This window comes from Daldinia childiae (assembly GCF_008694065.1).
Source record: "Daldinia childiae strain JS-1345 chromosome Unknown Scaffold4, whole genome shotgun sequence".
NCBI classification, from domain to species: Eukaryota; Fungi; Ascomycota; class Sordariomycetes; order Xylariales; family Hypoxylaceae; genus Daldinia; species Daldinia childiae.
In genome coordinates, this window is record NW_022984645.1 from 1,513,727 (window position 1) to 1,530,525 (window position 16,799).

General features: G+C 45.2%; 4 protein-coding genes across 4 annotated transcripts; 3 read left to right on the plus strand and 1 right to left on the minus strand.

The window, feature by feature from the left end:
- Positions 1-3,809: 3,809 nt before the first annotated feature.
- GL218_04739 (Allantoinase) lies at positions 3,810-5,487 on the plus strand (the record flags this gene model as incomplete). The annotated part of the gene is made up of 2 exons (XM_033581360.1): positions 3,810-4,331; positions 4,393-5,487. The coding sequence occupies 2 exons, from the start codon at positions 3,810-3,812 to the stop codon at positions 5,485-5,487; spliced, it is 1,617 nt and encodes a 538-aa protein (XP_033435329.1).
- A 3,146-nt stretch (positions 5,488-8,633) lies between these two features.
- Positions 8,634-12,837, plus strand: GL218_04740 (uncharacterized protein; the record flags this gene model as incomplete). Its single annotated transcript, XM_033581361.1, has 2 exons — positions 8,634-10,445; positions 10,498-12,837. 2 exons carry the CDS (start codon positions 8,634-8,636, stop codon positions 12,835-12,837), a joined length of 4,152 nt encoding a protein of 1,383 aa, XP_033435931.1.
- Positions 12,838-13,909: 1,072 nt separating this feature from the next.
- Positions 13,910-14,664, plus strand: GL218_04741 (putative chaperone protein HSP31; the record flags this gene model as incomplete). Its single annotated transcript, XM_033581362.1, has 2 exons — positions 13,910-13,987; positions 14,047-14,664. 2 exons carry the CDS (start codon positions 13,910-13,912, stop codon positions 14,662-14,664), a joined length of 696 nt encoding a protein of 231 aa, XP_033435930.1.
- Positions 14,665-14,855: 191 nt separating this feature from the next.
- Positions 14,856-16,508, minus strand: GL218_04742 (uncharacterized protein; the record flags this gene model as incomplete). The annotated part of the gene is made up of 1 exon (XM_033581363.1): positions 14,856-16,508. One exon carries the CDS (start codon positions 16,506-16,508, stop codon positions 14,856-14,858), a length of 1,653 nt encoding a protein of 550 aa, XP_033435929.1.
- Between the last annotated feature and the right edge of the window lie 291 nt (positions 16,509-16,799).

Genomic DNA, 16,799 nt, shown 5'->3' on the forward strand with positions numbered 1-16,799 from the left:
GTGCATCTGCGCCTGCAGCCGACACACAATCTATCTTCTCTCTAGTTGCAATGTGGGTTTGTTGCTGGGACAGTGTCTCGAGATTTGGGTTAATAGGGGGATTGACGAGGAGTTACACCATATACACGTCTATGGCATCCTGCGTACCTAACCTCAAAATAACTGCCAGTGTCTCAGGGGGGATGGAAAGCTGAGCCTAAATGCTAACGAAATAACCCAGTGTTCTGTTCCAAAATTATCCGATAGCATCTTGAAGAAGCCCTCTAAGTTTCCCGATGGGTGACTATACACAATCGACATGGTTGATATAGATATTAATTATGGCAAATATAATATTTCATATATTTTTCCCATCGTATAAGTATGATGCGATTTATTTGGGCCATAAAAACCCAAAGCTGTCGAAATATTTGCTACTACGAGGCAGATGAAAAAGGGATGGAACAAACTGCTTTGTCACGCAAAGCACTCTATCCCAACTATACGTACCGAAAATATCCCCTGTTCTCAATGTCTTGTCTAAAATTCTGATAATTGCATGAAATCCTTACGTACCTCCTATATGCAAGCTTCCATTATGTCTGCAAACAGGAACAGTAAGAGATTACCTAAAGAATACCTAAAGAATACCGTCTATAGTGTTATTTCATGTTGATGATGATGACAACGTTATTTGTGATACACAGTATAGCCAAGATGTCTAGATGTCTTGTATGAGGTGATTACCCAACGGCAATCCCTGATTCCGTATTTGAGCAGACATGAAGAAACCTACCTGCCTCGTAGTTTCGATTGCTCCTAAATAACAATCTTGTACCGTGTGTGATGAATGATAAGCCGACCTTTAGGGTCACTAATATCCATCAGGCTTTTTTTCACTTCAAGTCCTTCAGGGCTTTGAGTGTAAGCAGTAGTAAATCTTTCGCAAGTGGTCGCCATGCCGACTCTACCATCTAATGACCAGATAGCATACATGGCAATACATTAAAACGATAACTTAGTTCTAAGCATCATAATTTGTTGTTCTGTTTGTGGGATCGCATCTGTTATTTTTATACTACTCCGTCTCTATTCCCAAAGCCCAGTCTCTGGCCAACTACGCCCAACACGAAGCGACTACTTTCTCATAGCAACATGGGTATGTTTTACACTTGTGTACGTTTATATTCAAAGTAGATGAGAAAACTGACGTTGGATGATTGCAGTCTATACGCTACTTTCGTTACTTCCTTTGCATCAGCGTCATAAACTAGATTGAGCCTGTAAGTCATACTAATAAAGGGGGGCAATGGGTTCAGGTGCCGGACAAAGAAAGGTTCAGATAAGCAAGTAATTGGGGTATTTTATCCACAGAAACATTAGATTCTTGTAGGACCTAGTAAAGTACTTGTACCAGTACTGCTATCTCTGTTATTGGAACCTTGATAGTGGTCTAGCAGACATTGAATGTTTGGCTGTTTCATTAGCATCTTCTTGCCTGGATATAATCTCTCCCAAAGAAATTAGTTACCTAGAGTTACATGATATGCTTGCGGTCGATATTTTAATGGCGCCGAACCCAAGACTGAATAGCATAAATTGTGACAATTTCGTAATAGGTACCTAACGTAATGAGTTGATCTACTTATTAAATGACTTAATATTTCGCAAGGAAGCCAGGGGTTGCGAAAACCCCATCGAGGAGACGCAGTTCTGGGTAGCGTACCTCTAGCGAGGTTAGACCAATGGGACTTTCCGAATCGGTGGCTTCTATAATATCGGAAAATCATACAGGCGAGTAAATCGAAACTGGAATGTGCAAATATGCTTGACTGCAAAAGTCATGATTCCGGTAGTTCGGGCCCGGCGCGGAGTAGCCTCGCGGTTAGCGGACGGGAGCGACGAGATTTTCCCTAATCTTAGGCACTCATAAAGACTAAAGCGGTTGGGTGGGAAAACTCTTCTAGACATGACATCCCGGCGTGTGGACCTAGGTGAGTCTTTTGATTATATCTGTTGTGAGTGGGTAGAAAGTTTTGAAGTTTAAACTCCACACTTATTAGATGATCGCGGGCCGCGGAAGGGTGATGTTTATCTGGATTGGTCCACGACAGCGGTAGTCACCGAAAAGGCTATTATTATTAGTACCTAGGAAGTGGAGCAGGTGAGTTGGTGAGTTGATACGTGACCGTAAGCATTATACCGCCCCTGATGGGACATGAAAATAGAAAGTCGAGACCTTCGTAGCCGAAAACAACCGACAATATATTACTATAAAATTACTTGATAAATATTCGAAACCCGACAATAGCGATGGCGGCCGCGGGGGGGTTACCAGATGCGGTGCTGAAATGAAGCCATTCGTGGATGACCACTTGGGTGACCAGTTGGGTGACGGCTTGATTTGAAGTTTACTCGAATTTATCGAGAAACGATTGCTCGATAGAAACTTATGGTTAACTTTAGTAACTTTAGTATGATCCACACCATCCGTTCTGTTGGGGCATATCGACGTAACACGGACGTCAAGACAAGAGATCTGTGGATGGAACAATTGTCTGGGCGTGCATATGAGGTAGATATCTAGGTACTAGTATTAATCCTTGTGAGTGGAAATCGATATTTGCCGGTTTTTATTTTTATTTTTTATTTTTTATTTTACCATGACCCCTGAATTAAGATGGAATTTGTAGATGTTGTGTCACGTATTTGTATCCCACACTTTTAAACCCACTTTGATGTAGAACCCGGTCAGGTCCGATAACGATCTGATTAGACTAACATAAACATGGCAGCATGGTCAGGTATTGGCTAGTTATTGGCTAAAATATGTTACATAATTCCCCTTACAGACAGGCAAAAGTGGACATCAAACTAATGCAAGTCATAACCTTTCCTGGGTTAAAGAGTCTTGAACGAATCAGAATTTGCCGATAACAACCATTGTCCAATTCGGGAGTCCCGTCAGTTTTTTTTTTTCTTGGTCTTATTCTTCCCTCTTTACTTACTCAATGTACCTACCCTCTTACTTATCGTCACCCACACCCACTTTAAACCACTTCCCATCTTTCTCTTATCTCAATTCCTATTCCCGTCATGTTCTTGACTTATCTTCTTAGGCAGTCATACCCTCTTGAATCAGGGCATGATGCAGGCTAGTCCGACTATTTCCTTTTCTCGATTAAGTACCTTCTCGAGATATCTACCCCTTTACCGAGGCTAAGCCTATAAACCCACCATAGCCCACAGCTTACACAACGGATTCACCGCTCGCACTCTCGCACCATCGTACTAGAGCCAGCCGAACCCGAACTTGAAATCTGTTGTAGCGGTATCGCTGCTGACTGGCTTAGTTCTAAGTAAAATCCGAAACGCCGTAGGTTGAACGTAACTTCGCTTACTCGATCGTATCCATTAACCCGTTTGCCATTCTTCCTTCACTTTTCTCGGCTTGCTCATATCTTCTCGTCATATATCCGCACGTAGTACACTTCCCGTCAGTAGGTCTTGTCCTTTCTGGGCTTATCCATTCACTTTCATTCCAGTCATCACCAGCATCGTACATACTTCTGCATATCACTGCTGACTTGTGATGCCCCCCTTCAATCATTTGTTGAATACCGTGCTTTCTCCTTATCTCGTCTTCTTTCTCTTATCATTCGTCCGCCAACCTGCAGTCAAAGACACTGTGATAAGCAGATATTGTACTGCTTTGTCCTCGTTGCTAGTCTATCCTTATCTTCGTCTGCCAATCTACCACTTCGTCTGTTAGCAGATTAGCCTTGTAGCATCAAAAAAAGCATCAAAAATCCACAGGTCGACCTTACATAATGACAGTCACTTCTAGAACCAATGCCGGACCACTAACCGTCCTCGTATCAACGAGGGCGGTAATCACTTTACCGGACGACAGCCTCCTACTCACCCCAGCCACCATATCTATCTCGCCAGCCACCGGAAAGATCGTGGATATTATACCTACTATCCTACCCAAGACATCGTTTGTTCCGTCAACGACATACATCAACTATGGCGCCAAACTCTTGATTCCTGGACTTGTAGATGCTCATGTGCACCTTAACGAGCCAGGCCGAACGGAATGGGAAGGGTTCAGCACCGGTACCAGAGCGGCTGCTTCCGGCGGCGTGACTACCGTTGTCGACATGCCGCTCAATGCTATCCCACCGACCACGACTTTGGCGGGGTTCAAGGAGAAGCTCGCTGCTAGCCAGGGCCAATGCTGGGTTGATGTGGGGTTTTACGGGGGAGTTATCCCCGGAAACGCGGACGAGCTTCTTCCCCTAGTAGAAGCCGGTGTTCGCGGCTTTAAAGGCTTCCTAATCGAGTCGGGTGTAAGTTTGCGCTTACAACAAGCCAATAATATCTAGACGGTTCGCTAACAAGAGTCAATAGGTCGAAGAGTTTCCTGCTATCTCGTCTAAGGATATTGCACTTGCAATGAAAACGCTTAATGGCACGCCGACGACGCTCATGTTCCATGCTGAGATGATCCCTCCGATTTCCGATTCGGTTGGTGATGCAGTACAAGTCTCCGAGCCTCCCTTAGCACCACACGGTGACTTACAATCATACAATACGTTTCTCGAGTCGCGACCTCCATCTTTTGAAACCTATGCAATCGATGAGATTATCTCCCTCGCGCACCTGGCTCCCGGTCTGCACCTACACATCGTACACCTGTCTGCGACGCAAGCCATCCCGATCCTAAAGGCTGCCCGCAAGTCTGGAATCGACATTACGGCCGAGACTTGTTTCCATTATCTAGGGTTGGCAGCTGAGAGTGTCGAGGATGGTGATTGCAGATACAAATGCTGCCCACCGATTCGTGAGCAGCTAAACCAGGACGGGCTTTGGGAAGAGCTCGCAGCACCGGACTCGTGCATTAAGACCATCGTCTCTGACCATTCTCCCTGCACCCCCGAGCTTAAGCTCCTCCCGCCTTACCTCCAGACTACTGAAGCCCCGCATATGCACCATTCTGATTCCGGTATCGATATGACGGCTGACCTAGCTTATACCAATGGAAAGCAAGAAAAGATCGAGACTCAGGTTGCAAAAAATGTCGGTGATTTCTTTGCTGCATGGGGTGGTATCTCATCGGTCGGACTCGGTTTACCCATCCTTTACACGTCGGCTAAGGAGCGAACGGCAGCTGGAAGCAAGTCAGCTCCGAGTATCACCGACATCGTTCGCCTATGCTGCGCTGCGACGGCTAAGCAGGTTGGACTATCGCATCGCAAGGGAGCGCTCAAGGTCGGCATGGACGCTGATATTTGCATATTCGATGATACCGAGGAGTGGACACTACACTCAGCCGGTATGCATTGGAAGAACCGCTGCTCGCCATGGGAAGGCCGCCAGTTCGCAGGTCGTGTCAAAGAGACGTGGCTAAGAGGCAAGAAAGTTTTCGAACACGGAGGCATGAATGGTGGGTTCGTGACTGGGAAGCCGGTTGGTGCAGCTATTGTTGAGAAGAGATTTGCCTAAGGGCTATGCCGGGACCGAGGCTGATATTAATGAGCTCAGCTATGAGGCAATAAGGAAGAAAACTGGTCCCCAACAAGCTGAGCCAAGATGATTATTGATAGTATGATGACTTGATGATATTGCATGGCCCGCGAATGAGTTTAGATGGAGTTTAGGAGTTTTGAAGAGGTTATTACTTATTAGGTACCTTGGTAGATAGTTTAGGTAGACTATTAGTAGACTATTAGATGTCTTTTGGAAGTATGTTCTTGATCAATTACCTAGTGATTTGGTACTATGTAGGTGTCACATATCACGCCAATTGACGTGCTCTGAAGATTGAGTGCCGGTGCATCATTGGCGAGGAATGCGTCTGACGCGGAGAACCCTGATACCTTTGTCCAATGGCTTGTCCAACTGTGCCGCACCTCATCAGCGGGTGTGCTTCGTCAATAGAGGTACAAAGCAGTTAAGGGGCCAGTCCCTAGAAAGTCCATTTTAATAACTCTGGTTTAGGAGATGATTATTTATTCTTTTTTCAAACTCGCCTAGGCACCTGTTTGTTGAATGAAATGCTGAGTTATATTTTCTAATGAGACATCTGCAGCTAAGCTTCTTGGTATTTGGAGGAGCCAATAGCTGTACGAAACATAACCCCTCGGACTTGAGTCTATTGGTATAAGTGGCGTAGGAAAGCGACCTCTTGTTATATTGTTCATAATTTTCTACATTGCATAGATTAGGTACATTTAGAAATCTATTACGTTGTAGTAGCCTGTAGTTATGCTTTATGAACTACATCTCATGATATTAATGTTTTATGTATATACATTATGTGATTATTAGGAAATTAACGACCGCATAATCATCTGAGTTAATAGAGATTATCATTAATCTTAGATGGCTCATCTAAAAGGTGAAGCTTGGTTCTTAGCTAAGATATGGAGAATGGTTAGTTACCTACTACATAACTAACTGATGATGAGCTTCTCTTAAATCTAACCGAGGCAATGTAATATCTCGCTTAAGCTGCCCGGGTGGTTTATTTTTATCACGGGATATTATTACAAAACTCCACATTTTACTATTCTTATTTATTTCAAAAGCCAGGGTCTAGATAAAATAATCGCTTCGCCATAAGGTGCGGATAGCCTTTTGTGCGATTGATTAGCTGCAAAAAGGGTTGGAACCGAGATCGCCAAGTGATTTTCCGTAACTCATTTCCCGTTCTCCTGTTCATTATGGGGAATTTTTGAGGCGTTTTCTATGTTGTGTAACTAAGCGAAGTTTTAGATTCTTCTCTTTTTTATTTTTATTTTTTATTTTTTATAATAATCTTCATCGATTCTTTAACTCGGTTCCATGAAAATTGCTAATATGGTTAGGCCCGTCTATTCTTACTGTAAGACCCGTGCGCTCATCTTGTCACATATCGATATATGAAAAACCCCCGATGAAGTGGTTAGCCATGTGCATACCTTGGTTAGAAACGCCACCGATGCGAGCAATGCAAATCGTTAGCTTTGTAGCTTTGTAGCTTTGTACATATGTACCTACCTTAGGTACGTTTGTATGTAGGTAGAACCTTGGAAGCGTGTTGGTCTAGACCGAAAATGTAATCCTGGACAGACAAGCGAGGCGGAACGCTTCGTTTCCGAACACAACCTTGCTAGATTCGGCTTGTTTCCATGCATGCGCCACAAAGATCTTCTTAATCTTTATGTATCATCTGATAATCATGATGATATGCCGTGTAAACTTATATTTGATTCGTAAATCATATGATATGTATTCTCAACTTTCAGCACATAACTACCTATCTTAGGTATACATATTAGGTATGCAGTAACTATGCATTTTGTATGTATACATATACCTTCCATACCTATACATATGTTAAATGCTTAATGCATCTAGATACCGCCGTTATGGAAACATTTAAACTAAAAGTTCGCTTAACAAATTGTCTCCGTCGACGGGACTAGGCCGCTGCCAACTATTTCTAACCGAGATGCGATGCAAGACTAGGTACCCTTAGATACCTTAGGTACCATAGTGGAATAGGACCCAACCAGGCACTCGGATTGGGCTGAACTGAACCAGTAGGTAGCATTGCTTTAATGTTCCCTAGACGTAGTTCTCCAAATCCCAGCATCAAAGCCACCTTCGCTTAGAGCATCAAATGTCTTACCTTACAAGTTATGTTATACATACTAAGTTCATGCTGAGGGACTGTCTTATATTGTATTCTATATTATATTCATAGTCTCCTTTACGAAACACGTGGCATAGGGTATGGGTCACTATGCCACTTGACTTGTGGTATAAGAATACCTAGATACATGGAGCATGTACCTTAAGAATAACTAGGAAAGTCGGTAGATTTCGCCAAGCCATCGTAAAAGTACAAGTAAAAAAATCTACAATCGGAAGATGTGGGGTGAACGGCAATATGTATGTTAGGTACCTCCTATGGATTCGGAGATGATGTACTATCATTACGCCAAGTTTACTCACCATGACGGGACGGGCATAGGCAGATGGGTTTCTAAGAATGTTAATTACATATTGGGCCCGTTAGGTTCTTAGCGATATATTTGCTAAACTTCCAGTCACTGCGTTCCAAGTCGGCTCCAAACAAAACCTTCGGGACGAGGGTGTTAACAATGCTACAGGACTGCTAAGGTCTAGAGCTCGCTAGAAGGGGTACATATTCTATGCTTAGTCGCAGTCGGTTGCAGATTGCAGCTGTCTATGGTTCCAATTAAGGACCATAAACAAGGATAACGTGGTTCGCTGGGCTCGCGTGGGATTAATCCTAGTCAGCTTGATGTTGCATCTTACATTACTATGTCTGGTACACCATCTCGGTAGGCTTTTTGGGGAGGCGACCAGGTCTTTGCGATCTCGAGAGATTTTTCATTTTGATATTTTCCACGTTAAAGTCTTTCTATCTTTTTGGGAGCTTCATCTGTTTAGCAAGCGCAAATGACACATATATGAATTAATTTATAGAAGAAACAACTTGTTCGGTTCCAGGAATGTCATCATAACCGTTCGAGCTTTGCTCGGGCTTTCTCTTTCTACGGTATACCTTTCGTATATATATCACTTGGCCGATATTTTAGCCGCTGATAGCTATTGGATTCACGACGGACGTTCCAGCTATGACGTCCTCAAACTCAGACACCGCCGCTCCAAGTCACGACGAACGAAATGGCGAGAAACCTGTTATCATCGATATCGACGCAAACGAGCCACAAAGCTCTGTTTCTACATTGATGGATATAAGCCGACCGGACCTGAGCCGGCGAATATCAGCCCCGGCAGTCGGTCACTTGTCGTTAGATGATGTCGAGGCCGTCGAAGTTCAAATAAGAAATCTATCGGTCACTGTCGATACGTCGCCTTCGATATGGGATCCTGCAACTTATCCTGATTTGTTGAAAACGCTTGGGAAAAGCCATAGTGGCCCAAAGACTAAAACTCTCCTTAGTTCGGTTAATGCTTCCTTGAAACCTGGAACATTGACAGCGATTCTCGGTGGTAGTGGTTCTGGAAAGACGACTTTGTTAAATACGGTCGCAGAACGCATGTTCAGCTCTCGACTATCACAAAATGGGACTACCACGTTTAATGGACAAGAAGGGGTGCATTCTGTAAGACACGCATATGTGATGCAACAGGACATATTGCTTCCCACTTTAACTGTACGAGAAACCCTGCAATATTCGGCGGATTTGAGATTGCCTCCACCGACTACGAAAGAAGAGCGCATGCGTATTGTGGAAGAAGTCATCCTCGAATTAGGTCTAAAGGATTGTGCAAACACTAGAATCGGAAATAGTCAACATCGCGGGTGCAGTGGTGGAGAAAAGCGAAGAGTGAGCATTGGTGTACAGCTCCTAGCAAACCCGTCGATTCTCTTTTTGGACGAACCAACTACTGGATTAGATGCGACAAGTGCTTATCAACTAGTGAGGACTCTTAAGGCTCTGGCAAACAAGGGGCGGACTATTATCACAACTATCCATCAACCACGTTCAGAAATATGGGATCTATTCGACAGCCTAGTAATCTTGTCCAGGGGAAGCCCCGTGTATTCAGGCACCATGAAGGAGTGTATCCCATGGTTTTCAAACCTTGGATTCCAACTCCCTGCTTTCGTTAACCCCGCCGAATTCTTAATCGATCAAGCTGCCGTCGACAATCGTTCTCCGGAGCTTGAGGAAGAGAGTACCGCCAGAGTTGAGCGTCTGAAGGCAGCTTGGAACGAAGAATCTCAGAGAATTTTCGCAGCATCAACATCTGAAAAGGCTACCGAGACGAAGGATAGCCCAAAGCGACCGACGATAGGTCAACATGCAAATTTCTTTCGTCAGCTACGAGTCTTGACTGACAGGAATCTCAAAGTTACTTACAGAGATCCGATGGGGATGGCCGGGTCTATAATGGAAGCAATCCTTATGGCTATCATCACAGGATATATCTTCTACAACCTTTCTCGGGATCAACCTGGCATTCGATCAAGACAGGCTGCACTATATATCTCAGTAGGTCTACAGGGTTACCTATTCTTAACATTTGAGATTTTCCGTTTAACGTTGGACATTCCAACGTTTGACCGCGAGAATAGCGAAGGCTGTGTAACTGCCCTTCCTTTCATATTGTCCCGTCGATTAGCGCGTTTGTTTACAGAAGATATACCCGTTCCATTTTTGTACAGCGTCATATTTTACTTTATGGTGGGCTTCGACTCAGATGTGTCGAAGTTCTTTACGTTCTTTTCTATCATCCTCCTTAATCACTACATTGCTGTCACGTTGGCCATGTCGTCTGTTGCCGCGGTCAGGCATTTCCCCGGAGCTAGTTTAATCGCCAATCTTACGTATACGCTGCAAAGCATGGCTTGTGGCTACTTCATACAGAGCAATACGATCCCGGTCTACGTAAGATGGACCAAGTATATCACATATACTGTAAGTCAGCCATACCTCGCACTCTAAGTAAAACTTGCTAATATTCTAATAGTATTATGCGTTTGGGGCTCTATGTGGCAACGAGTTTGAGGGTAGCTTCTATGATTGCCCCTTACCAGGCGGTGAGTCAAATCCAGCCTGCAACCAATATACCGGACGGTATATCATGGACAACCTTGGATTTCCTCGGAACTGGGTAGCACGACCGATCATCATTCTGGTTGCCTTTGCTATTCTCTTCTTCATAACATCCTGGGTTGGATTAGCTTTCTTAAAAGTAGAAATGACAATTGCACGATCTCGAGTATCCGACACGGATCTTTCAGCCGGGAAAGAAAAGATGGCAGCGAGGTCAATTCATGAAGTGAGGGCTATAGATGTCGGCCTCGACGAGTTTTCTTTAGTACTGGATAAGCGATCCTTGACTGGGAAAAAGCTGCCAACCAAGACAATTCTTAACCCTGTTACGGCAACATTTCAAGCCGGCACACTTAATGTAATAATGGGACCATCTGGTTCGGGGAAAACAAGTCTACTTAATGCTATGGCCCTACGCTTACATAGTACAATCGGCACTAGGTATCGGCCATCAGGGAAACTGTCCTTTAACGATGCTGTTCCATCGGACTCGGTCATACGATCGGTCGTGTCGTACGTCTGCCAAGACGACGATGCATTGCTTCCGTCTCTCACAGTACGTGAAACTCTACGCTTCTCAGCTGGTCTTCGCCTTCCCACGTGGATGAGCAAATCAGAGAAATATCAGCGGGCTGAAGAAGTCCTGGTAAAGATGGGTCTGAAGGACTGCGCTGACAATTTGGTTGGTAACGAGCTGGTAAAGGGTATCTCCGGAGGAGAGAAGCGACGAGTCAGTATAGCTGTACAAATTCTTACCGATCCTCGAGTACTATTGTTAGACGAGCCGACGAGTGGGTTGGATGCATTCACGGCAAGCAGTATATTGGAAGTGCTCCAGGGTTTGGCCAAAGAGGGACGCACGCTTATCCTTACCATCCACCAAGCTAGATCAGACATCTTCAACCATTTCGGGAACGTACTCTTGTTGGCTAGGGGAGGTTCACCTGCTTATGCTGGTGCCGCGAGGGATATGCTGCCTTATTTTAGCAAACTAGGGTTTCAATGCCCTCAGCATACTAACCCAGCCGATTTCGCACTCGATCTCATCACAATAGATCTGCAGGAAGCGACTAGAGAGGCGGAAAGTCGAGAAAAGGTTAGAAGGCTTATCGAATCGTGGAATAATGTCACCAAGGGGAAATCTCCATTAGCGCTACAACCGAACCCCCGTCTTTCGAATATAAAAGAGGCGGAAGAGGCAAATGGAGAGTCAGGGAATGAAAAAGGAACGACTACTTCTGAAAATACAAAGACAGAAGAAACAGTCCAAGAAGTCACCGACTCAGATGGAACGCTTGAAAGGCGTCTTTCCAACCCAGCACCTCGTCGTTCGTACCATAAAAATGCTTTAGCAACGCCAGCCGAGCTGGGGGCACTCGTCCATAAACGCGCAACCTTTATAACGGCATTCCCACTCCTATTACATCGCGCAACTATCAACCTCAGACGACAACCACCCCTCCTCCTAGCACGTACCATGCAGGTTCTCGGCTTGGCTATCATACTAGCCTTGTTCTTCGCACCGGTCCATAACGATTACTACAGCATTCAGAACCGCGTGGGTTTCATCCAAGAAATAGGCGCTTTCTACTTCGTCGGTATGCTTCAAAACGTCGCGGTGTATCCGGCCGAGCGAGAGGTATTCTACCGCGAAGACGACGACGCCGTATATAGCGTCGAGGCGTTCTTATCGACATATACACTCCTCGAATTACCTTTCGAAATTGCGTCCTGTCTGCTCTTCGGTATCCTAGCAGACTTTGCGGTTGGTTTCCCCCGTACCGTTGAGATGTATTTCGTATACGTTTTCTGCGGCTTTGGAGTCGTGTCGTGCGGTGAGAGTCTGGGTATCATGTTTAATACAGTATTCAACCACACGGGTTTCGCTGTCAATCTCATCTCAATCCTGCTTTCCGTCGCCCAGATCATGGCGGGAATCATGTCGATTAATATGCCAGAGCTTTTCAAGATCTTCAACTATATTAGCCCGCTGAAGTATGCGACGGCAGCTCTGTCGCCATTTACTCTGCGGGGCGTTAAGTTCACATGTGACGACGCCCAGAGGCTACCCGACGGCCGGTGCACCATCGAGACGGGCGAGCAGGTTTTAGATCTATACAAGCTAAATGTTGATCCTATAGTCAATATCGGCGCGTTGGCGGCCACAGTCGTTGTGTACCGTCTTGTAGCGTGGCTCTTGCTAAGGTTGGTAAGGACGAAATGGAAGAGCGTTGTTGAGAAGAAAAGGCCATGAGGTCGAGTGCATACCTTTTTGCGACCCCCTGGATACGGGCATTGAATTCATGCATAATATAATGAGCGAGATATCTATTTAAGAAAATAATAATATAATGTCTGATCTAATATCTGATTTTGCTGTTCAGTACATAATTGATAACTTGATATGACCTCTATCCTACATAATAATATGTATGATATCTTCACTACTAATGGCCTAAAGATGGGAAGATCGTATTGGTGATGATTTGATACCCCTCGAAAATTATTTCCAGGGTTTACTATTAATTTACTGATATCTGAAGGAATGTAGAAGTTCGAAGTATCCAGATTGATAGATATGACAAATTCTCTATTATATCTCCTGTTTCTCCGAATTTTTGAAATCTTTCGTCTTTCGGAAATTAGCGAATTCTTAACTGAAAATTGTATGTCGTATGGAATTATTCAGCATCTCCTATATCCTGAATGGCAATAGCAGTTATATCTACGCCTCACGCCTAAGATTGTATATCGCCAATAGGAGTCAAGCTAAAGCCGACTGAGAGTGGCGTCTTAACCCCTACGGCGATTAGGTTATTTGGGCTTTGCTGATTCGGAGCTGCTTACATGAAATCCGGATATGTCTTTACTACCTACCTATGCGCCGAGAATTAACGGGCGTTCCAAGTCGGTATAATTTCCTGCCGTTTTGAAGACTAGTTTTGCTGTGCCACAACTATCCTTGATGGAGTAGCCGGAGCTATATTGACATCAAGATATTGGTGCGGTATTGGCTCCACATCGGCTGAGAATACGACGGGTGGAGCTTACATAGGTAGGCACAGATTCGATTCGATTCGTTTCGTCAGTTACATCACGCAAGATGCCTTGGAGATCATCGTAAAAATGGTGAAAGGGGTGTGGTGTGATGGTAGTTATTTTGATATAAAAGCTGGAGGTTTAAGCGACAACATAGGAAGAAAATACCCTATATCAACTCACATTAGTTAATCTACAATAGTACAATAGATCGCACATCGTTACTTCACTTACAACTTTGATATTAACTTCACCAAGCAATTACTAACATCACCAAAAAATACACAATGGCGCCTAAAGTTCTCGTCGTCTTAACTTCATTCGGCTACATCGATAGCGCTAAGAGGGAGTCCGGCTGGTATCTTGTAAGTGCCTAACCTACACCTCGAATGTCAACAAGTATCTGAATTAATTTCTCCAACAGCCTGAGTTCGCCCACCCGTACGAAGTCCTCTCCGGGAAAGGCGTTGAGATCGTAACCGCGTCACCTAAGGGGGGTGTCGCACCGTTGGACCCAGCATCAGTGGAGCAATTCAAATCAGATGCTTCCTCGGTCTCGTTCCTCAAGACCAAGTCCGCGCTGTGGGAACAGACAGCCAAACTTTCCTCTTTCCTAGGGCGCTCAGGAGAATTTGACGCGTTGTTTTATCCGGGTGGATACGGGCCCATGTACGACTTAGCAACTGACAGCGAATCCATCGCGCTGATTAAGGAGTTTGTTGCGGCAGGCAAGCCTGTCGCTGCAGTGTGCCACGGACCTGTCGTATTTACGGGCGTCACATTACCTGACGGCAAGCCTCTTCTCGCTGGAAAGAAGGCCACAGGCTTTAGTAATGCCGAGGAGGGAGGTATCGGCCTGCTCGAGCACTTGCCCTTCTCACTCGAGGACAAGATGAAGGAGGTCGGTGCTGAGTACAAGATAACAGAGAAGGTGTACGACCCATTCGTGGTAGTTGAGGACGGCGGGAAGCTTATTACAGGACAGAACCCTGCCAGCTCTGTAGGTGTTGGTGAAGCGCTTGCGAAGGCGATTGGTGTTTAGAGGGTTGGCTCTACGGTGAAGTAGGAAGACTGAAAGAAACTAGGAAAAGGGGGTAATCAACCCTGACATCAGTCAGCCGAAGTCCCACCGAGATAGGAGTCATGAATAGGGGTAGCGAGTGTTAATTATTATATATCCTCGAATCAACTAACTGTCATTTTCATTCATAAACCACCAATAAGTCTGTTGAATTAAAATACGCTGGTGCGACAGAAGCAAGATGCTTTGATAGGCACATCGGCGTTAGCTATTGCCGCATCTAACTGTGGTTTTATAGCCCTAGCTTCGTCAATGCGTCCTAGCTTTCCTAGGCATTCGTGATAGCCATGTAAAGACCAAACGTTATTCGGGTGCTGTAATGCGCGGGGGAGCTTGCCGTCGATTCCGAGATCCTCGGCGTAAACTTCGACAGCCTTATCAAAATGGCCTTGTTCCATTAGTAATGCCCCGTACGCATGGCTCGGCGGCTGCATCCAACCCCACGGTTCGTCGAAAGGGAGGGCATAGCTTCGCTCAATTGCCACACGTAAATGTGAATAGGCTAAGTCATAGTTACCCCTCCGGTATTCTAGCTCGCCGTCTAGCATGGCTTCTCCGACCTTCAAGCTATCAACACATCTATTGTTAAACACCATTCGTGACTCCGGAACCCTCTTCGCAGCTTCGGCAAACAGCTCGCGTTGCTTGGATGCCTCTTCAACCTTGCCCGTAGCAGCTAGTGCTATCCCCTTAGCGTAGTGGTTCAGGGCATTTGTTGTGCAGTAGAGCTTGCCGTCTTCGTAAAACGGTAGGTCGATGATCTCCTGCCACCGGCCGAACCGAATAAAAGCGTGTACACGCATACCGAGGAAACCCTCTAGCCAGTCTGCCATAGGTGGTGACTCGACGCGTAGAAGTTCCTCTGGTAGAGTCTGTTCGAGACGGGCTACGGTATCGAGTGTGGTCTTCAACTGCCCCGCGAACATGCCGGCGTAGATGCGGAAATGAAGGTCGTGCATCCGGTAGAGGGTATAGAATTTCAAGGGATTTTCTCTCGCAAAGAAGAGATCATCAGCGATAATGGCCTTTTGATTTGATTCGATAGCGCTCTGGTAGTCACCGAGTATAACGTCGATATGCGATGGCATATGATCGAGATGACCAGCATCAGGAACAAGATCTCGAAGCGCGTTCGCTGCGTCCAATGCTACCTCGGGGGTTGTAGACATCTCCATAAGATGTATATAGAGATGAAGCAGACCCGGGTGCTGAGATCCACCGTCTTGAGCCATCGAACGCTCTAGGATAACCCTGGACTCCAATGTGTGAGCCCCTGATGCTGGTTTTCCGGTAGTGAGATCCCAGAGTTGCCACGGAGTTAAGTTCATCAACGCATCCACATATAAAGTAGCTATATCCAGGTCATCTGGGAACTCTTTGTAAACTCTTCCCATCGCATCGGCATATTCTTGATTCCATATCGACCATTTCTTATCCCCCACGTGCTCTTGTGGATAGCGGAATCTCAGCGCCTCAACAAGTGCTTTCTCAAGGGGCAGTGCATTGTCCGACCTTTCCCTAGCCTGCTGAACCACGCCATGGGTTCGTCGCATGACATTTTCCAATTCAGTTGCATCGAAGAAGTCCCAAGGCTTATTATAATTCGGACCCAAGGCATAGGCTAGGCCCCAATAAGCTAAGACACAGTTGCTGTCGCAAGCGAGAGCGTTTTCGAAGCATTTGACAGACTCTTCATGATTGAACGCGTAACTCCAGATCAAACCGCGATTAACCCATTCCCGAGCTTCTTCGCTGCTCGAGTTCACCGTCCGTCTATAAGAACCAAGATTATAATAATTATGCATGATACTGGTTGGTTAGATGAAGTTCCTTAGATTTAATACACATCATTAGATACGAATTGTTGAGAGAGAGAGAGAAAAAGGGGGGAAAGGGGGGAAAGGGGGCTAAACCTGACCACAAGAACCTGACAGGTACCTTAGGTACCTGATTTATATTAGTAATCACCGAACATTAGCCGTATGTTGTGATCTATATTCACGGGGTAATCAATTAACTTCAGTAAATCAATAGTTAGTTAGTATTTAAACTATATTGACTAATCCAACATTATAATATCCGGTTTTAATGCGGAA